This window comes from Medicago sativa, chromosome 3 (assembly GCF_051527215.1).
Source record: "Medicago sativa cultivar Bolivia chromosome 3, Bolivia_mono, whole genome shotgun sequence".
In the NCBI taxonomy this organism is placed as follows: Eukaryota; Viridiplantae; Streptophyta; class Magnoliopsida; order Fabales; family Fabaceae; genus Medicago; species Medicago sativa.
The window spans coordinates 66,117,452-66,140,901 of NC_140751.1; the positions used below are offsets into that span (position 1 = coordinate 66,117,452).

Below are 23,450 nucleotides of genomic sequence, written 5' to 3' on the forward strand. Positions count from 1 at the left end.
TCTAGAACGCCGTTGAGGAAAGCTGACTTCACATCCAAATGGAAAATTTTCCATCCCATTTTTGCTGCAAATGCTATTAAAAGCCTTATAGTATCATGTCTTGCAACTGGTGCAAAAGTTTCTGAATAATCAACACTAAATTGTTGTGCGTATCCTTTCACAACCAGCCTTGCTTTCAATTTATTCACAGAATCATCAGGGTTAAGTTTGGTTCTATAAACCCACTTGACACCAAGAACATTGCTGTTGTTTGGTCTATTAACTAGCTGCCAAGTTTCATTCTTCTTTATCATTTTAATCTCCTCCTCCATGGCAACCTTCCATTCCTTTGATTTTGCAGCATCTTCATAGTTTGCAGGCTCTAACATTGCAATGTTGCATCTTTCATATATATCTTCTATTGTTCTTGTCCCTCTTACTGGACTTTCATCATCTTCTTCAACTTCATCTTCACTTTGGATAAATTCTCCAAAGTTTGGGCTATTTTTAGGGATTCTAATCTCTTCTTTCTCCCAATCCCATTTTGAAAATTCATCAAACTTCACATTTCTGCTCACCAGAATTTTTTGAGTCTTCAAATTGTAAATTCTGTAAGCTTTTGAATCTGCACTATATTCAAGAAATATCCCAGCTACAGCCTTTGCATCAAGCTTATCTCTCTTCACATCAGGCACATGAGAATAGCAAATACTGCCAAACACTTTCATGTGCTCAACATATGGCTTAACTCCATACCAAGCTTCAAATGGTGTCTTGTCTTCTAAAGCTTTTGAAGGGAGTCGATTCTGAACATATACTGAGGTATTGACTGCCTCAGCCCAAAAAGTCTTTGGAAGACTTTTCTCAAATAATAAACACCTTGCCATCTCCATCACCGTTCTGTTTTTCCTTTCACTCACTCCATTTTGTTGAGGAGTGTAAGGAGCTGTCAATTGATGTTGAATACCACAATCTTCACAAAATTTGTTGAATTCTTTGGAAGTGTACTCTGTGCCATTGTCTGATCTTAGCTTCTTAATGTGCTTTCCTGTTTGATTCTCCACCATGGACTTAAACTTCAGAAACGCAGCAAAGACTTCAGACTTTTGCTTTAAAAAGAACACCCATGTCATCCTGGAAAAATCATCAATAAATAGTAGGAAGTATCTGTTTCCATTTAGAGATGGTATGCTCATAGGACCACACACATCAGTGTGTATTAGCTGCAGTTTTTCATGAGCCCTCCAAGTCTGTCCAGCAGGAAATGACATTCTACTTTGTTTTCCATACTGACATGCTTCACAAACAACATCACAATCTAAAATAGAAGGCATATTCTGAACTAATTCCTTTGAACTCATGGATTTCAAAGAAAAATAGTTAACATGGCCAAACCTTTTATGCCACAACGTAGTAACATCATTTGCAGTCACATATGCAACCATTTCAGGCTTTTTTAAACAAACAGGAAAGCTTTTGTTCTTCATTTTAACATTCATGAAGTCACACCCATTTGGATCTAATATAGTGCATGCCATGTCTTGAAAAATCAAAGAATATTGCTTCTCAAGCATTTGGCCAACACTGAGAAGATTCTGATTTATTTCAGGTACAAGTAACACATCAGAAATTAACTTAGTACCTGCTGGTGTGTTTACAGCTACAATGCCTTTGCCTTTGACATCTACATAATCTCCATTTCCAATCATCACTTTTGATATGTAGCTTTCATCCAACTCAACAAACATCTCAGCATTGCGAGCCATGTGATTTGTGCATCCACTGTCAATCAGCCATGAATCCATGCTACTATTCGCTGCATAGCAAGTAGCAACAAATAGATGCTCCTCATTGTTTTGATCTGTGACAGCAACTTGTGCTTTCTGCCCCTGTTGCTCTCTTTTCACCTTGCACACTATTTCTTTGTGACCAAATTCATTGCAGAACCTGCATTGTATTCCAGGCTTAAACCAACAAAATTTTTCTGCATGATTTGTCTTTTTGCAGTTTGGACAAGGCGGAAACTGCTTCCATTTCTTCTCAGCATCTTTGCCTCCTCCATACTCATTTTTCTGCTTGTTCTTCTTCTCAGCAGCTGCTTTATGTCCTGAGGAGCTGGCTTTACCTTTGTTTTTACCTACAAAGGCTGCTTCTGCATTATCTTCCATTCTTAACAATCTTCTCTGCTCAGTAGCTTGCAAAGCATTCACAAGCTCTGCAAGTGTTATTTCAGAAAAATCTTTATTTTCTTCAAGAGAGGATATTTTTGACTCAAACCTCTCTGGAAGACAAACCAAGACTTTCTCCACCACACGTTGATCAGTTAGCTCTTCTCCTAGCAACCTGATTTGTGTGACAATCTTTGAAAGCCTTAACGAAAACTCATTCACAGTTTCAGATTCTTTCATCCTGCATGCATCAAATTCCCTTCTCAGGTTCAAAACTTTCATCCTTTTTGTTCTTTCACTGCCTTGAAACTCTTCTTTTAGCTTGTCCCAAGACTCTTTTGCTGTCTCAAGATTCAAAATCTTGATAAAAACTTCATCATGGACTGCTGCATGTATGATGGCTAGTGCTCTGCCTTCCTTAGCCACTTCTTCATTGTGAAACCTTATTTGATTCACTGTTGGGTTCTCCGGTAGAGGGGCTGGATTGCTCCCATTTTCTACCACTTCCCACAAACTTTGTGCTCTCAAATAGGTTTTCATCTTTGCAGCCCACAAGTCATAGTTTTCTCCTGCAAATACAGGAGGTGGAGGCAAAGAAGAGTTGTTTGATGCCATTCTGGTTTTATGTTTTGTTGGGTTGTTGTTTTCTCACTTTTTTTTTTTAAATACTCACTGTCCCCTTAAGATCAAAGGAGCTCTTGATACCAATTTGTTGGTTTTAATAGCATCAACACATGCTTTCATTCATTAAGACAAACATACTTATAGGAAATACATAGAGTACAAGATAAGTTTCTGCTGTACACACAGCTCAAAACAGACAAGATAGTCATGACATTACATAAATAAACTACATAACCTAGGGAAAATACTCAACACCATCAGATACAATTTTATTGTTTCATCCATGCATGGTACCAAAAATTTGAGTACCGGCTCTGAGGTTGGTATTCTTAAAAGATTTGGTTAGTTTATACTCACTTCATTGCTTTATCTTGAATGTTGTTTCGAATGTTGGAGGTTGAAGTGAAAGTTCATGTGAATATGACACTCCAAATATTGAAAATTTGTCGGTTAAATAAAAGGTAATCTGGAACACAAGTTCTTGCAAAGCTAGGAACTGAAATCCAAAAATAATAAATATGAACATGAATTACATAATGCCAAATACTTGTTAAGAGATGTGCAGAAAACTATAGCAAGAAAGGAGGTTAAGGCAGCAAAATAATCAAAAAGTCCAAGGATGAGATGTACCTCAGTTTTCAACTTCTCAAGTTGATGATGATTATCACGAAAGAGTGAAACTGCTGTCCTGTTAAGAGAGAAAATTGGAATTCTCTTTGAACACAGAAATTCAAAGTCAAGAAATTCATCTTCCTTAAATTCATTAGACGAAACAAACATAGGATCATCTAAAGTGGCCTTAAACGCTAAAATCTGAACTAGATTCTTCATTAACTTTCCAAGAAAATCCCACACCATCATTTGAAACAATGTCTTCATCATTAGATGAAACAGTAGTTCATGTTTTACAAAGGAATCTAGAACTTGTTAGAAAAGATGCAAGCTCAATTCCACTGCTAAATCGATAAGAAAAACTGTTATCAGCAATAATATTCATAAAATAAAAAGCTAAAATTGAAACGACGAAGTAAATAATTGTTGGGTGAAGTTGTTACACTTATCATAAAATAAAAAGATAAAATACTACAACTTGTTACACTTATCATCACATACTGTTTAGATTGTGTCATAGTGAAGTTGTTGAGAAATGAATGTGAATGATTCCCACATTCTTCGATGCCTCTCTGACAGACTGACCCTTTCATGATATGTGTCAGAGAGCCCTTTGCGGTGAATCATTGTCGAGTACACCAAATTGTACCCTTTGAACTCCACCCCGATAGGCGGCGGGAGGCTTATCTTGGCATCAAAGTCCTCCTCGGCGTCGTCAAACCTTATCTTTGAATTTCTGGAACTCAGGGTCTGACATAACCGGCCATGCAAACCTTATCATTGTCATGAATGTATGGTCATGAAATGATTTTATAAATAAAGGAGGGGGAACCTCTAACTCTAAGAGATGCTTATAGAGGTTCAAGCTGCTATCAACCTTCCCAGAAATGATTTTAATAACCTGTCAGATACAAATTTTCTGTTAAGATTTGAGGCCATAAAAAAGAGTTATGCTAGATACATCTTTTAATCTCTCATCTTTAAATTTGTCACTGAAGCAAGGTATTACATGACTTGTAGTTCAAAGGCGGGCCTAATTGACATGAACCAGTTTGACAATGGTATGGCTCAAAGTTCAGTCACCACCAAATTAGTAGGGTCAACTAGGTGATACATATTTTTTTAGTAAACTTGCAAAGTATTGGAACTCTTGATTTGGTTTTGTGTGAAATTAATGAATTGTCACATGAAACTACCAATCTTGGGTAATTTAAGTTGTTGAAGTCGTCGTGTTGTAAAATTTGAAGGAATAATCCTTTTTTTTAGCAAAAGGAATAATCCATTGGAAATAATTGAAAAATGTGCATCACTTGTAGAGTTGTATTTCATGTCGAGTTTCAATGATTTATGTTGAGATCTTGGTTTGGCCAAATATGGTATTTCCTGCACAGTTTTGATGATTTATGTGAAAAAATCTATGCATGAATGCTGCTTTAAGATAGAGATTTTTTATTATATTTCCTTAATCAACAGATTCGAGTTCTTCGTTTTTATCGTGGACAGAGGCCAATGCCAATAGAATTTCCAAGGTAGAATCCAGGTTCTCAAACGATGTTGCATCAAAACATATTATATATGTTCCAAAAGGAATGTAATTACTGGTTTGAATTGTAATGAAGAGCCTTGGAAGTGAGTCTTTGTGTGAAACGTGTATGAAGCAAGAATTCAAAAATAGAACTGTGTGATATCGCTTGTTGCAATCTCTTATCACCAAACAAGGGGTGAGCCAAATGTGATGCAGATTGGAAGATCCTTTCCTAAAGCAATGTTATGTAATAGTGACATAACCAAGAGAGAAGCAATTGATCCTCCAAGACCATGTCCAGTAAAAATCAACAGAGTCGATTGATTGGTCAAACTAGTAATCTGCATTAATATTGTTACATACGGGATTGCAGGGAAAGAGAAGCCTAGATACATAGTATGATATGAGTCCGGTATAACACGGGGACAGCGATGCAAGAATTTTTTAAATAGTCATGATACAATACAGCCTAGATATGCTATCAAAAATAATAAATATGAACATGAATTACATAATGCCAAAGACTTGTTAAGAGATGTGCAGAAAACTAGAGAAAGAAAGGAGGTTAAGGCAGCAAAATAAGAACATGCGAACTCCGAAATTCAGTAGCAAGAACATCAGAAACAGAATAAATAATGTGAAATAGCTATATATGCAACTCCACAACCAGAGGAACTCTATAGAAAGCCAGAAGAGCTTGGGTGGAAAATTAAGAAAACAGAATTGCTTTATATGTGCAAACTAAAACAATGAAACCAATGCTCCTAATTCAAAAGCATTGGAAGAATCGTCTAAACGTTATAATTGTAAAATCTGAGCTAGATTTTTCATCAACTTTCCAAGAAAAACCCACCCCATCATTTGAAACAATGTCTTCATTATTAGATGATATAGCAGTCCATGATTAACAAAGGATTTAGAACTTGTGACAAAAGATGCAAGCTCAATTCCACTTCTAAATCTGTAAGAAAAAGTGTTATCAGAAATAATACTCAAAATAGAAAGAAAGGAATACGTAAATGGTTGTTGGGTGAAGTTGTTACACTTGTCATAAAATAAAAAGCTAAAATACTGGAACTTGTTACACTTATCATCACATACAGTTTGGATTGTGTCATAGTGAAGTTGTTGGGAAGTGAATGTTAATGAGTCCCACATTCTTTGATGTCTCTGACCCTTCGATGATATGTGTCAGAGAGCCCTTTGCGGTGAATCATTGTCGAGTACACCAACTTGTACCCCTTGAACGCCACCCCGGTTGGCGGTGGCAGGCTTATCTTGGCATCAAAGTCCTCCTCGGTGTCCACAAAACTTATCTCGAAGTTCTGGAACTTAGGGTCTGACACCGGCCATGTAAAGTTCATCCCCGTCGGGCTCCTGTATGTAAGGCAACCAGATAAGCCCCCTCCTGTATTATACTTGAGCCTCTGGCCAAACTGAGCGTACATTGCAGCCACCAGCCACCCTTCAGGCAACGACACTCGGAATCCCTGACGCGTGACCTCACCCAGGTTAGGACTGACAGTTCCCTGCAGCTGGAAAGGTGTGGCATATGGGAAGGGATTAATCGGAAGAACCAAAACTGGTACCCCTGGCAGTGGCACCCACTTGCACACTATAAAGTTCTTCTCCGCTTTCTCGATGTTTTCCTCCTCAACGAGATAGTTGCCCACATCAGCAGCGGTCATCTCTTCACTGATCTCCGCCTCAGCCCCCTTGTCTTTCCTAAGCCAGGCTGCTTTTGCCTTGAGCCATTCGATCTCCACCTGCTTTTCGGCGTAATCATCATGATCCTCCCCCAGATCCACCAAATCCTTGGAAAACTTTCGCCATCACCAGCAGGGAGCTCTGTCAGCTCCACTTCAAAAGTACCAGCATCATCGAATACTGGCCCCCCAGTATACTCGGCCCCTAATATCCCAGGAATCGGGAAAGCCCCACTTGTCGCCTCCGCTACTGCAGCCGAGGAAAATTTGTTCGAATGATAAAAGTCTCCTATAGTTTTGTCCAGGTCAGCCAGGTCAACCTCGAATGACCTCCTGAGTGCGCGTACTGCGCACCCAGTCTGAAACGCTTGCGCCACAAGCAAGCAGGCAAGATTGATCTTCTCCATTTTTTTGTTGAAAAAACCCCATTCTCCTATAGCCCTGTGGCTCACAATGGCCGCTTCTCCTTTGAGAAACAGTTCATACCTATCTCGAATAGAAGCAAAGCCCGACAGATTTACCTTCCATTTAAAACCCATCCAAATAGCCACTTCAGGGACTGGTGGCAGGAACTGATACGTACAAAAAGTAAGTAAATAAAGTGTTGTGGAGAAGTGGTGATAAACGCGATTGTTTGCAACATACTTCCTCAGCGCCGACCATACAACTTCAACAATAGGTAAAGGTGGCCATTGGGTTGCAGGCACACCTTTGACCCATTCAAAGTAGGCAGAGATATCTGCGTCTGCCCTGTAGTAGACATCTTTGGTGAGCACCACCAGATCAAAATCAAGGTGAGCTCTACTACGTCTCACCCACCCTCCAAGCATCATCAGAACAACAATGCACTCTTGCTGGTTTAGCCCGCGAAGGTCCAAAGCGTTCCTCCCATCGCTAGGAATCATTGTCGTGAGTCTATCAGCCTTGGGATGTAAATCCTTGTTGTTGCCACACGGCCACGTATTCATACAAGCCCGCTCCTGATATTCCTCAGGCCATGTTTTATCCAGATCAACCTCAACAGTCTCGTCATTCAACACGCCAAGCTTGGTGTTCAACGATCCCCCATTCATGGCCTGTAGTTTGAGGAGGAAGGTGAGCCTCAACATATTGAAGATGAGCGCAACATGGTTGTCGGCCCATTGCCAGCAGTACATCCCCCGGGCATCAGTAGACTGTTTAAGAGAGTCCGCAACGATTTGCATGTTGAGAATCCCCTCAGGGGTGAGGAAGTGCTTGTTGATACCGTCGTTAGAGGAAGAGAGCCCTTCAAAAGTTCCTTCAAGTTGGCCTGCTGCAGTCATGGGCTGAGAGATCTTAACACGGGTGGTTTGAACAGAATGTTGGTCATCCACTTTCATGTAACCTGAAAGGAAGGTGTGGAACTTCAGGTTGTCGCACTCAGGGAACGATGCCCCAGGGCCAGAGTACTTGGGAAAAAACTTCTTCACGAAAGCATCCATGATATGATATGATTGCTACAAAGAGAGTGAGCTGAGCCGAAACTGAGAAGGTCCTAGGGAAACAAAAGGTTAAGTTATGAATGAATGAGATGATATGATCATGCACGGTTAGGAAAGTGGTCTTTAAATAACACCCTTCACTTAATCAACCTTGGGATTGTAACGTCTTGTTTAATTCACCCATGGGAAACGGACAGATAAGAAAAGTAAAACGTAATAATTTGGAATATAACATGGCTTTTTATATTCTTCTTGAAATAAATTGGAAAATGCTAACTTGTGCCCTAAGGCCACAAGATAAAGATCTAAAAATAGAATTAAAAAATAAATGTTACATTAAAAAGATAAGTTTTTAAGTTTTAAGATTATGAATGCACAATTTTCAAGATTAAATTTCTACATTTATTATCTTATCTTGTGTCATTAGACCACAAGTTAGCAAGACCCTTGTTTTTAAGAGATGTATTTTTTTAGGAATCGAGCCCAATAGCTCTTTTTTTGTTCTTGTCTTTCTTTTTCTGTTAGTAATATTTTATTATGAGTATGCTTATACTTGATTTGGGGTATTTAGGGATGCCAACCGAGTTGAGGTGTCTGACCAGGCACGGATCCAAGTAGTAAGAAATGGGGGCTCTTGACCCCACTTACTTCATTTTTTTTTTAAATTAATAATGTGCAATTTTTATCTTTTTATCAACAATAATGAGTATTTTTATACATTGACCCCACATGAAGTTTATTAATGATCCCACATTACATAAAAAACTGTTAATTTGGCTTAATTTTATCCTTCAAATTTTTTTTTTTTTGGAGTTTATGGGAACAATTTAGTGAACAATAGAATTTGCATGAAATTAGTGATATTACTAGAATGATAGTTGAAACTAAAAAACATTGCTTATGCAATGATGTGTTTACTTCTAAATTTAGCATTATTTTTTGTCTTGCATTAGTTGATTGGAGTTTTTTTCAAGTATGAATTTTGTGAAGAATCAAATGTGCAACCGTAAGAGGGATGAATTTTTGAATGATTGTTTAGTCACACTCGTAGAGAGTAATATGTTTGAAAACGAAAAAAAACCATACAACACTTTCAAAATATGAAAACATGTAGAGAACAATTACAATCCTTAGATATTAAAATGTTTTCAAGTTTTGGATATACAATGATATAATTTCGCTAATCTCTTATTTTGGATAATATCTGTAGATATTTTTAGTTTAAAGTTGACGAAAAGTAAAAGAAAGAAGAAATTACTTGATTTAATTCTTCTGGGTGGCGCAATAATATTGTATTCTAGGAGTTTTATTTTGCAAGAATTTTTAGTTTAACTTTTTTTATATTCAAAGTCATTTATGCATTTATATTTTTTTTATTAGTATTTATAATATTTAACTTGACCCCACTTATAGAAATTTCTGGATCCGTCTCTGTGTCTGACTACCACTTTCATGCACAGTTCCAATCATTTTTGTTAAGAAATAACCTTTCAGCCAATACTAAGATGTTGAACTTGGTTCGTTAAAAGAGAAACATCTCAACGAATTACCAAATCATCGGTATTTTTCCTGAATGTCATCGCACTTTACCTTCGTCCGTGAAAGAATCATCGTCCAAAGATGGTTCAAAGACACAAATACAACCGGACCCTGTCTATTGCGATTGTTTCGCTTGAAGTATAAATGTTTTTATAGAAAGAAATTGAGGAGTACCACTAGTACTAAAATCTTGTTGGTCTCTGATAATCAACCACAAGACTTCTCAATTGCATTGGTAACCTTCTTACTTTTTTCAGTTATCTTTTACAGTGCATATTTATGTTTAACATCCAAACCTTGAAGAAAATCATCATTTACCAATTAGTTTCTACAAACCTTGCAATATTACATAAATATAAGTATTTGGAGGGGTAGCTGCCACTTCTCCCAAATACAGAATTTCATTTTAAGGAAATAAAACATATGATACACACACACTCTTTATTATTACATAGTTAATACACTTCAGGGGAAATCATAAGCTCCTATAGCATATTGCTTAATCTTGGTATCATCATTCATGAAGTTCGCGAGTGCTGAAGTGTACGATGATCCCTTAATTGCTTTATACTCGTTCCACCAACGAATATAGCTGCTTTGCGCTAGAAAAATATCTGGCGACACTTCATAATCCTTGAGCAACTTACAAACATACACCTCAAATTCAAATAATTTCTTTAGTGTCTCTTCTTTCTCTTCGACAACCTTTAACTCTCTGCATAAAAGTAGAGCCTCTTCAACATGTGCCCAAAAGCAAGAATCTGTAGTCAAAATAGCCTCCACATTCTTTCCACGTGTATTGTTTGTATCACTTGTTGGATTGGTTCCCATCAACCATTCCTCTAACTGTTTGAAGTGTTTAGACCTTTTATTATTAACATAGTCTTTACCACCTTCTCTATAATGATCAGCAATAGCTAGAGGTTCAACCATTTTCCTGTAAGTAGTCCCACCATCTAACCAACGGGTACGAAAAGCTGCACCTTCTTTTTGAGGTTTCATCTGAACTTCTTCAACCATTTTCTCCCAGTAATTGGTGAGCTCTTCATGGAATTGAACAACTTTACGGTCGACAGGTGATTTCATATTTTTGTAGCTGTCATAGTACCCTATTTGTTGATTCTTAGTATTCTTTTTGTACAATTCAAGTTGGGCCATATGTACCTTCATTTCATTCAATAACCCGGCTGGATCAGATAACATCCCCTTCTGTAGGATGAATCCTTTTTCTAGTTCTTTTAACTTTGTGTCCAGAGTATTGATTTCATTGTTCTGTTCCTGCTGCCAAGTCAATTTCAGAAATGAGGTCATGAAAAGTTATAGTTTACATCTAGTAGTGTAATTTGCTCAAAAAAAAATGTAGTAGTGTAATTACACATAGTGAGTCTAGATAAACCTCAATTAGACAAATTTAGAATTTTTATTTATTTCACTGTAAGTCTGTAATCATAACATTTAGCACTCTAGTGACACCCATATTATCCCTACAAGCTTCAACGTTGTGTGCCGGTTATGGAACTAATTGTCAGTCTGGAACTTAGTCACATATAAAGGGTTGCTCTGTGGGGATCAAACCTTAATCCTTCCAGTCACAAGTTTAGTGTGTGCACTATGTTGTCAACTGATGGCCACACCTATTGAGTGTTATATAATTCAATCTGTTCAAGTAGAAATAGAATATGTTCACCTACCTGCATATGTGGGGTCAATCCTAGTGCCTGCAACTGCAAACTAATACCAGTTGCTAGTGAATCTGGATTAGTCATGTTTTCAGCCTGAGTGGAAAAATCTCTGCGTGCTGCTTTAAGATAGAGATTTTTTACTATATTTCCGTAATCAACAGACTCGAGTTCTTCATTTTTATCATGGATTGAGGCCAATGCCATGAGAATTTCCAAGATAGACTCCGGGTTCTCAAAAGAAGTTGCATCAGAACACATTATAAATGTTCCAAAAGGCCTGTAGGTGCTGGTTCCATTTGTAACGAAGAGCCTTGGAAGTGGGTCTCTGTGTGACACAACGTGTATGAAGCAGGAATTCCAAATAGAACTGCGTGATATGGCTTGTTGCAAACTCGTATCACCAATAAATGGTGAACCAAATGTGATGCAGAGTGGACGATCCTTTCCTAAAGCAACGTTATGTAATAGTGATATAACAAAGAGAGAAGCAATTGATCCTCCGAGACCATGCCCAGTAAAAATCAACTGAGTTGATTCATTGGTGAAATTATTAATCTGCATTAAGATTGTAACATAACGGATCGCAGGGAAAAGTTAATATGCCTAGAAAGAGAAGCCTAGATATGAGTACGGTATAATACCGCGATGCAAGAATTTCTTAAAGAATAAAGATTGGTAAACACCCTTAATGTGTACACCTCTTTGTACTACTCTCGAAAATTTCAGTTACCCAAATATATGGTCTGCGTGACCACTATTTAGAAGCTGAAAAATGTGGTCACTCAACTAAAATGCGCGTGACCACTATTTTTCCACTTAGTTAACCAAATCAATTCTGGAAAAATATTGGTCACGCAAGGGGTCACATAGACCATATATTTGATTAACTGAAATTTTTCGACTGGTACAAAGGAGTGTATACATTAAGGCTGTCTACCTATCATTGCTCTTTCTTAAATAATCATGGTAAAATATAGCCTATATAATAAATATGAACATGTATTACATAATGTCAAATACTTGTTAAGAGATGTGCAGAGGACTAGAGCAAGAAGGTCAGGGCAGCAAAATAAGAAAACATGAACTCGGAAACAATGCAAACCAAAGAATGGAGCACATGCATAAAAATTCAGGAGCAAGAACAGAAACAGAACAAATAGTGAGAAAGAGCTACCAAAATCCTCAACTAGAGAAATTCTGTAGACGGACAGAAGAACCTGGGTGGCAAAATAAGAAAATAGAATTGCATAAAACAAGAAGTATCTAGATTTCATAGCTAACAATAAGATGTGCACTATTTTTAAAATTAAATTTATTTAACCATCCTAGTAAGTTTACAACAAAAAAAAAAACATTGTTTAAATATAAGGCATACAAATATTTCATATTACTTTTAAACTCACCCATACTCCTCAAGTGGTTTGAAAAATCACTTCTAAACACATATGATAGTCTGATACGTGAATTGCTTAATCGATCATTGGTTTACAAATAATGTGAACAAAACAAGAGGAACTAAACCATGTTACTTACTTCCCAATCTACCAATCCAAGTTGTCACTTAAGGTCATTGTTTATGCTAGAAGGAGTTAGATATGCAAAATGAAAACAGCAACATACAAAGAAAAGGGAACTTCTTTTCAAGGTCATTGTCCTTTAATTTTTTGTTTTTTTTTTCTTTCATTTTTCTATTAAATTATATAGGTTAGGATCAAAACAAGTTTGAAGGTTAAACAAGGCCTGAAAAGAGTTTATAAAGAATGCCACGGATGAATTAGATACATAATCAAAAAGGCCAAGGATGAGATGTACCTCGGTTTTCAACTTCTCAAGTTGGTGATGATTTTCACGAAAGAGTGAAACAGCAGTCCCGTTAAGAGAGAAATTTGGAATTCTCTCTGAACACAGAAACTCAAAGTCAAGAAAATTATCTCGCTTAAGTTTAGCTGAAGAAACAAAATCAGCTTGAACATCGGAAGAAGTGGCCTTAAACGCTATAATTGTAAAATCTGAACTAGATTTTTCATCAACTTTCCAAGAAAGATTAATACCATCGTTCCAAACGATGTCTTCATTATTAGATGAGATAGCAGTCCAGGATTTACAAAGGATACTAGAACTTGTTACTAAAGATGCAAGCTCAATTCCACTGCTAAATCTGCATGAAAAAGAATCAGTAATAGTCACAAGTTAGTTTCATTTATAAGTTCAAGTTTTCATATAAACAAATGAAAAAGTAGTGCATGATTCTATTCTACTTATCATCATCACTTACAGTATAGACTGTGTCATGCTGAAGTTCTTGGAAAATGATTGAGATTATATGGTTAATTAGGAAAGTGGTCTTTAAATAGTTGAAGGCATTGCAAAGAAGGGTATTAAGGGAACACCAAAAGTGGAGTCAAGTCAACACACTGTATTAGTCTACTTTGTTTTAATTTTATTTTATATACTTTCTTGTAGATTTAATAAATCTAGGTGGTCTTTTTTTTATATAAAAAAATCTAGGTGGTTGTATCATATTAAGGGGTGCGTAAAAAGAACCATGAACCGAACCGAACCGCGCGAACCGAACCAAAAATAACCGAACCATTATAATGGTTCACGAACTGAAACGTTAATTTATTAACAGTTCTTGACCCATAACCGAACCATCTTGAACCGAACCGAACCGTTTGAACCGAACCAAACCACTTGAACTGTTTTTTTTTTAAGGAAACCACTTGAACTCTTTGTTGGATCTTTCCAAAAAAACTTATTTAAAATAGCTTATTTTAAAAAGCTTATTTTATGCAAAACACCTTATTTTTAAAAATAGCTTATTTTATGAAAACAACTTATTTTAAAAAAACAGCTTAATCAAAACAGCTTATTCAAAACAGCTTATTCAAAACAGCTTATTTTATGCAAAATAGCTTATTTTAAAAAAAAACAACTTATTCAAAACAGCTTATTTTATGCAAAACACCTTATTTTAAAAAACAAATTATTCAAAACAGCTTATTTTATGAAAACAACTTATTTTTAAAAAACAACTTATTCAAAACAGCTTATTTGAAAAAACAGCTTTCAAAATAGCTAATTTTCTGCAAAATAGCTTATTTTAAAAAACAACTTATTCAAAAAAGCTTATTTTATGCAAAACACCTTATTTTAAAAAACAGCTTATTCAAAACAGCTTATTTAAAAAAAACAACTTATTTTAAAAAAAAACAGCTGATTCAAAACAGCTTATTTGAAAAACAACTTATTTTAAAAAAACAACTTATTTTATGAAAAACACCTTATTTTAAAAACAGCTTATTCAAAACAGCTTATTTTCAAAAAAAACAACTTATTCAAAACATGTTTTGAATAAAATAAGTTGTTTTAAATAAAATAAGTTGTTTTGAATAAACTGTTTTAAAATAAGCTATTTTTTTAAAATAAGTTGTTTTCATAAAATAAGCTGTTTGAATAAGTTGTTTTTTAAAATAAAGTGTTTTGCATAAAATAAGCTATTTTTTAAAATAAGTTGTTTTTGCATAAAATAAGATGTTTTGAATAAATTGTTTTGCATAAAATAAGTTGTTTTGATTAACTTGTTTTTAAAAAGAGATCGTAACAAGCTATTTTTAATAAAATAAGTTTTTTTGAATAAGCTCTTTTTCATTAAGGGAGCCCGATGGCCTCTAACATTAAGCAAAAGAACTAAAAATAAGCTCTTTTTCATTAAGGGAGCCCGGTGGCCAACATTAAGCAAAAGAACTGAAACATACACCAAATTAAGCCCGATTCTCTCATTTATAAAATGTTCAACCTCAATTTTTCTATCAACGTGAGATTTCTATCTCCCTTATAAAATGAAGCTTTTATAAAGCTAAACCAAGTAAGCAACCATGATAACAGTCTATAACCCATTCTCATGGGAATTGTGGTCCCTTCACAATCCTTTATTTTCCATGTCCTCAGTTTCTTACATCACTCTCTTGACCTTTCCTTTTTCCATTCTACGACGTCTTACACAATTTCAACATAGAGTAATAAACACGTCCAACAATAAATAAACAAAGACTTTTCCTAGATGATTAATTTCAGAGAAAACAGAATGACAAGGACTAAAATGCATCATAACAACGACAAAACAAGGTTGACTTTACTTGACTTGAAACTTCATTTTTAACTTGCAACAAATGATGTCCAGTTAATTCTTTCAAAAAAAAAAAATGATGTCCAGTTAATAAATAATCTTAAAACAAATTTCGATTTCACAAACATTAACATATGCAACATTTCATTCATTAACACAATCAACAGAACCATCAATTACACCATGTCTTTGAATTCCTTCAACCTTCTATTTCTGTTCCTCTTCATTACCTTTCTCTTAGCTCAACTACAAAAGCACAAAATCCTACTTATCTCTACCAGATTTGTTCAAGCAACAAAACCACATCCAACACTGTTGCCCTTTTCTCAACTTCATTCCTTGTTTTTTTTTTTAAATAAGCTATTTTGCATAAAATAAACTGTTTTGAATAAGCTGTTTTGGAAGAAATAAACTATTCTAACTTTTAATTTTAATTTGTTATTTTTTATAATAAAAGTGGTTTTATTCATTGGATAAAAAATATTTGTTTTGGTTCGGTTCGGTATGGTTAATAGGTAAGCAAATGGTTAACCAAACCATAACTTTGGTTCAGTTCGGTAAGCTCCAAACCTGAAACGGTTCGGTTCGGTTTTCCCGAACCATTTCAAAATTTTGGTTCGGTTCGGTTTTTTAGGTTAACCCAACCATGCCCACCCCTATGAATCATATTGTTCTCAGTTTATTTAAAAATATCAAATATATATTAATATAGATTTAGCGTTTCAAAGTCTTCTCTTCCAAAATGTAACTCGCAAACTCGCTCTTTAAGAGTAGGAATTTCTGAGGTTAGGATCAGATAATTTCTGAGAATTTTTCAAGGATAGATCAAGGATGGCTCAATCAGACATAGTCCTTATGCCCTATTAGCTCTACAAAATGATTAAAGTCAATACTCACTTCTACACTACTTATAAGGTATATGCTCCTAATTAGTAAGGTACACAGTTTGATGCAACAAACACAATGCTAACTAACCTAACAGATAGAAACAGTATCTACAACCATGCAGAAACATATAATTATAACCAACCAATAACCAACTGAATATCCACAAGACTTAACAATCCCAACCACGCAATATTACAAAATCAGAAATATTTGGAGGGGTAGCTGCCACTCCACCCAAATTCAGAAGTTTGTTTTAACGGAAAAAAAAAAAAATAACATATGATACACACGCTCTTTATTACATATTAATTACACTTCAGGGGAAATCATAAGCTCCTATAGCATACTGCTTAATCTTTGTATCATCGTTCATGAAGTTCGCGAGTGCTGAAGTGTATGAAGATCCCTTAATTTCTTTATACTCATTCCACCAACGAATATAGCTGCTTTGCGCCAGAAATATCTCAGGAGACACTGCATAATCCTTGAGCAACCCATAAACATATATCTCAACTTCAAACAATTTCTTTAGTGCCTCGCCTTTCTCTTTGACAGCCTTCAACTCTCCGCATAAAAGAAGAGCCTCTTCCACATGCGCCCAAAAGCAAGAATCTATAGTCAAAATAGCTTCCACATTCTTGCTATGTGTACTATTTACTATATCACTTGTGCGATTTTGTGAATCTTCCAATAACCACTCCTCCAACTGTTTGAAATGTTCGGACCGTTTGTTATTAACATAGTCTTTACCACCTTCACTATAGTATTTGGCAATAGCTAGTGGTTCAACCATTCTTCTGTAAGTAGTCCCTCCATATAACCAACGGGTACGAAAAGCTGCACCTTCTCTTTGTGGCTTCATCTCAGCTTCTTCAACCATCTTTTCCCAGTAAATAGTGAGTTTTTTATGGAACCCAACAGCATCATGGTCAATTGGTTGGTTCATGTTTTTGTAGCTGTCATAGTACCCTGCATTTTCATTCTTAGTTTTCTTTTTGTACCATTCAAGTCGGGCCATATGTACCTTCATGTCATTCAATTTCTTGGATGGATCAAATGATATCGTCTTCTGCAGGACAATTAAATGTTAGAAATAAGGTCATGAAAAATTGGAGTTTAAAGGTAGTAGTGCAATTACACATAATAAAAATAAAACTTAACTAGCCAAATTTAGCCTCTCTTTTTATATAATTCATCGTAATAAGAACATTTAGTTCTCTAATCCTCATTCCAGAACTTAGTTATGTTTAAAGTTCTTCACCCTTATCAAAAGGGTTGTTCTGTGAGGATTGAACCTTAACCATTCCACTTACAAGCTCGGTGTCTGTTCTCAATGGAGAGCCACACCTATTCAGTATTAGATGATTATGATTCTAGTTATTCAAGAAGAAATAAAAGATATTCATCCCCTTATCACATTTGCACTACTGATTCGAATCATTAAAAGTCTAATTCGAATCAAACCATAGTCACACGGTTCGTGGTTCGTTCCGGTACGTGGTACGAATTCGGGTATGCGGTACGCAACTTTCAAAGAATTTGGTACGTAGGGGGTATACATAGTCGGTACACAGTGGCGGATCTTGAGTTTTTTTTCCGGGGGTGCCAAATATTTGAAGAATATATATTAAACATTTTCAAAATATATGCAGCAATGTAAATTGGTGTGGTGGTAATATTTCTTGATTGCTACATGGGGATGCTGTGTTCGAGACCCATCAGGACGTTTTTTTTGAGTAAAATAAGGAAAATTCGCAAAGAATTATAAAAAAGAGGGTGCCAGAGGGTCGAACACGCGACCTTTTATTGACTAAGCGACCGCATAACCACTGCAACACCAACATATCAATTGAAATATCATGGATAGTATGAAATTTATATTAAAACTGGGGGGTGCAGTGGCACCTGGGGGTCTCCAAAGAGATCCGCCCCTGTCGGTACACTATTCGGTACGTTAAATATAATAATCATATATTATGAATTAAAATGTTATTTAGTTTAAAAAATAAAAGAATATGATAAAATAAAATATTGATATCATTGTTAAAAATTAGAGAACACATAAATAAATAAATATACATAAAAAAAAAGAGAGAGAACACATAAATATTAGCGTGTAGCGTTGTAATTTTTTTTATTGTGAATAGCAAGAGACAGCCTGTAAAAGAGGTTTGCACGTGTTCTCAGTTTTATGGGAATAGTAAAAGATTTTAATTAATTGAACCTAATCTCTTGGGAAGAAAAACTAAACAAGTCCCTTCCCCATCTCTTTCTTAACCCTTCATCTTCTTTACCAGTTCATCTTTCTTTGTTCATATCTTTTACAGTTCTTTTTTCTTATCTTGCCCATTTGTTCCAACCTCCACATATTCAAGTTACAATTAATCAAAGAATGGTGGAATCTGAGAATAAATTGCCCTCTTTTCCTTACCCTAAATTGAGATTCAAAACTGGAAACTGGAAACTGAAAACTATGAGATTTTTGTACGGGTTCTCTCTTCCAACTTGTTGGTTCGTTGTTTTCTGCGAATTCTCTGACGAATTTGGACGAACCAGTTCGCGAAAGTACCGCGAACCGATACGCGCGAACCAATTCGCGGTTCCCATCTCAGGGAGCGAATTATGTTACTATGAATCAAACACGTATTTTTAGTTTTATTTTGAGTCAAACTTGTCCTTATCTCTCTCACCTATATAGATTTACCTCCACTCAAACTTGCATTCGCTAAACTCTTACAAAACCATGCTTTTGATTTCTTTTTTGGAGAGGGATTCATCCCCTCTAGATGCACATTGTATTCATCATATCGACCAAAAACACACTCTAACATAACGTTCATTTAAGTCAAAATAATGAAAAATTCATCTTACCCATAACCGCATTAGATCTAAGAAAATTCAATAATCTCATCATAGAAAGATCAAATAATCCCACCATTTAAATAGAGAAGTGATAATTGTATAATTATTTTGTGATAACTTTCTTTTTCATGCTCTGATTGTGGTATTACTCTCTCTCTCTCTTCATTTTTCTCTCTCTATTATTTTAACTAATGGAAAAAAAGATTGTTTCAAAAATTATGATTTTGCACAAATATTATCTTTTATATAATATAAGATGATTAAACAGTTTAGTCTCCTCGCTTACTAAGCCATAACTGAGTTTTTTTAGTAATGGCCGGGGTTTGAACCCCGGACTTTGCATATTTTATGCATTGTCCATACCAACTGAGCTAAGCTCACGAGGACAGTCATAACTGAGTTTAAGTCTCCGAATTGGTCCCCAAAGATACAGAGAGAGAAAAATAATATGATTATTCCACGAAAGATACCCGCGATAACGCGCGACAGGAAATTATTGGATTATTATAAATACAAGAGGGACCTATATACTTGAATTTTAAAATGAATGGCTCGTACGGGTATACCTAAACACAAAAGATAAGATAGGATTTGTGTGTTCTATTTTCGTATACTTCTACATTTGAGATTCACAAGTTCACATGCCCATTTGATCTTTAGTCTGTCTGGATTTTAACCTCAAAATTCTATATTAAATAAAAAAAAATCTCTTAAAATTCCCTACCTTTCTTTGATCTTATAAAATCATGAAGACCAAAACTTATAGTTTTAAGTAAATTAATTGACAGCACAATAATGTCATGTTAATCCTTATTTATTAATTTTGTTAAGTCTGCAGCAATTTAACCTAATATTTTCGCGCTCATTTGCTGATTAGGTTAGCAGTAATTTAATCTAACAAATTCCATCTAAAAACATGCATCACACCAATTTCATTTCCATCCTCTTGCATTTTTTATTTTTTACAACTAGACTTTTCACCCGTGCTGCCGCACGGGCCATATATAGTTCAAAACATTACATGCACTTTTTATTAAAAAATATAGGTGCGATATATCATAAGGTATAAGGTATGTTAAAAGAACTCATGTTGTACATATGTAAGTTAATTTGTTTAGTATAAATAAGCTTTTCCATGTTAGTATGTTTTGTTTGAAATGAGCGTATATGAGTCCGAAAGTTAGTACATACTTGGAATATAAGGGATTACATGAGTGTATGTCTTAACATGCTTTAGATTAGAAAGCTGCTAATTAATACATACTTGGAATATAAAGGATAACGCAATGTGATACTAAATGCATTTCAAATCACCTGCTTGTCTAAGTGGGCAAATAATTCAAAATCAAGTTTGAAATCTCAAATCCTAACCGATGAAGATTTTCTTCTATATTTTGAGTGAGTAATCTAGCCCAAGCGGACCTTTATTGACTATAAGCTTTAGGGCTCAACTTGAAGCAACTTGAATAAGTTTATTTTAGAAACAAAAAAGAATAGACTGCAAAAATGTTGTGCACTGTCAAATCAGTGAGCCTAGAATTGGCAAAAGTTACCCATATATAGTTGATAGGTACAAAAAATACAGACCCACATGATAACCACCAAAAAACTACAAATTCACATCCAGCATCATTTGAATTCAAAAACCAAAACATGCTAACACCTAAAAATAACACCATATTGTCAACTAAAAAACCAATGCCAAACAAATCTGCAGCAGGACCATAAAGCAGCCTCATCAATAATTGATGAAGAGAACATGAACTGCAACCATGCAAAACAAAATGGTAGCTGCACAGACTGCCGGAAAACCTGTAGTGAACAACACAAAGCTGCATAAAACAACATGAAAGGCAGCCAACACCCAAAAAACTCAAAGATACCTGCAGCCGAAACAGAAAAGTGTGAAATTCATCAGCATTCAAAAACAAAAACCCAGTAGCTACCTCAACGTATTTGATATAAGAATAATACGTGCAGTAGAGATTAGTACTTAAGGAAGAAAAGAATGGAAAAATTAGACAAATTCAATGAACAATCTCATCCATAATTCAAGAATCGTACATTGAGTGGTTAAATACACATTTCTCAACCATAAAAAATGTCATACTCAGTAATACTAATAACAACCACACCCTTGAATATTAGATTTTAGAGTTAAACTCAAACATTTGTGTTTTCTGTCTTAAAATAATGAGGAATATTCATTTAACGTACTTGTGCACATACACCATTTTCATGTTGAAATCACAGCGAATATCACCAACGCGTATATTACCTAAGGTACACTCGTTAATGCAAGGATATATTCAAATTGGGGCTGAACAGAGACCTCTTTAACAGATGGCCGGGTTGAAACATGTTGTCACTGACTTATGCAGCCTGAAATAAAGCAAAATGAGACTATTAGTTTTCTATTTCCTCTAAAATAGAAAAGGCAAAAATGAAGAAGCACTAAAAGAATAAGAGAAGCTGTAATAAAGAAAAACAAATTCTTAATCAAAACTTTTTAGAAAGTTGTCGACTTTTTAGAAAGTTGTCGAATATTAGCAAAATAATATAATTAAACAAACATCATAAAAAATAATGGATGAGCAAGGTTATATCATAATTGCACAATTCTTGTTATTTAGCCACTCACTGGTTCCATATAGAAAAATTCACTCCCAAGGTTATATTATAATAGGAGGCAAAATTTCTTTAAAAAAAAAATCAAAGCAATTATAATAGTACTGTGATTTTAGGTACTTACATGTCACTGGATATCAAATTTATTGATATTATAAAACCATCCTTTCTGATCAGTGGGAATCAAATTAATTATTAAGAGGAACCATCTTATTTTTACCTTAACTCTTAATCTCTAATAACAATAAATTATTTTCTAAAGAGTTGTATGTGGTAGGCTGCAAGCAGATTATTTTGTATAAAAAATAATCACATGTAACTTGAAATGTGATGAAAGCTTTATCTTAAAGTTGTTGAATTCTAATAAAGCTACAGACTACATGTGTACCTTAAGCAACATTTAAGTAAAAACCAACACCCAAAGTATAAGTTAAAAATACACAGTGTATAAGCAATTTTATGGCAAACAAAACATTACTGTGGAGTCGTATTTTAGGTAAAACTCATCAATTCTTTTTCCTTTGCCTCTGCTAGCGATGGAGCATAAGAATAATAAACTCAAATGCAGATACTCAACAACCAGCATCTCTACGACAGTTTCTGCTAAAAAGTATCAGTTATTGCATCAATTCTACAAAGCTACTTCTCCCTGTTGACTTCAGAGAAACAATAAAACACAAAACATTGTAGGAAGAATCTGCATCCAATAAACTCTGCTTAGATCCATATCAATTCTTTCAAAGGGAAAATCCAGAACATGGTATATCTAAAAAAAGTTACCCAGATCAAGAAAATAAATTCAAGGTCCATATTTTATCTCTTCTCAATCTATCGAATAGTAGTGCTGAAAGTTGAATTGAGAACCTAAATAAAAGAAAAGAATTCATTGAACAAAAGAATTCTTTTTGTAACCCAAAAAGAAATAAGTTGTAAAAGTAAAATCAAAATCCAATGAGGCATTCAATCAAACATGTAAAAGAAGAAGTGAATATAGCCTTAAAACGATACAACCAGCAAATCATTTTCCAAGATACCAGATGCTACAATTTGTTTCTCTCTCTTTTTAAAAAAAAACAGTAGTCTTAACCCTAATCCTGATAAATTTCTCGATGGCTTTAAGCAACCTGTTGATGTCCAATCTTATTAACATATATGAATAACTCATAAAATTCATGTTTCAACTATATTTAATTCAAGATAGCAGGACAATGTTTGGAACAATGCTTGAGCTAAACTTAATTCAAGATAGCTGGACAATGTTTGGAAGTCCCATTACTTTGCTTGCAGGTCAGATAGCACATTATTATCAATTTATTTGTGCAAGCTTCGATCAAGTTAATCAAAGAGGTCAATGATCCTATGCAAGCTATACTAAGAGGTCATTGATAAGTACAAATGCAAAAAATAATATAAAATACAGTATTTCAGATTCCACATTAACAATTGAACATTGCAAAATATCACTTATACTTCTTTGAAAAGAACAAATGATCATTATAAGGAAATAAGACTATTCTCTTATAAATCAAAACAATGTCATACCTTTACATCCTCATTATATCTTATATAATTAATAGTATCGGTTCAAATGTATATGAATTAATTGTATCTATATACCTATAAGATATATATAGTTAAATCTAAG

The 23,450-nt window shown here is 34.8% G+C and overlaps 2 protein-coding genes across 2 annotated transcripts; both read right to left on the reverse strand.

Moving 5' to 3' along the window:
- Positions 1 to 9,892: 9,892 nt before the first annotated feature.
- Positions 9,893 to 13,655, reverse strand: LOC146939292 (senescence-associated carboxylesterase 101-like). The gene is made up of 4 exons (XM_085753031.1): positions 13,574 to 13,655; positions 13,111 to 13,456; positions 11,308 to 11,853; positions 9,893 to 10,897 (listed from the first exon to the last, which is right to left on the reverse strand). Exons 1-4 carry the CDS (start codon positions 13,588 to 13,590, stop codon positions 10,082 to 10,084), a joined length of 1,725 nt encoding a protein of 574 aa, XP_085609157.1. The 5' UTR covers positions 13,591 to 13,655; the 3' UTR covers positions 9,893 to 10,081.
- A 2,804-nt stretch (positions 13,656 to 16,459) lies between these two features.
- LOC146939293 (senescence-associated carboxylesterase 101-like) lies at positions 16,460 to 17,442 on the reverse strand. The gene has a single exon (XM_085753032.1). The coding sequence runs from the start codon at positions 17,343 to 17,345 to the stop codon at positions 16,632 to 16,634; it is 714 nt and encodes a 237-aa protein (XP_085609158.1). The 5' UTR covers positions 17,346 to 17,442; the 3' UTR covers positions 16,460 to 16,631.
- Between the last annotated feature and the right edge of the window lie 6,008 nt (positions 17,443 to 23,450).

Bases quoted from the DNA above. Each gene is read 5' to 3' on its own strand.
- LOC146939292 (XM_085753031.1), bottom strand. The intron at 11,854-13,110 runs GTACATCTCATC...ATCTTAATGCAG, and splicing joins TTGAGAAGTTGAAAACCGAG to ATTAATAATTTCACCAATGA. The intron at 10,898-11,307 runs GTAGGTGAACAT...TTGACTTGGCAG, and splicing joins GATTGACCCCACATATGCAG to CAGGAACAGAACAATGAAAT.
- LOC146939293 (XM_085753032.1), bottom strand. From the start codon at position 17,345: ATGAAGGTACATATGGCCCGACTTGAATGGTACAAAAAGAAAACTAAG.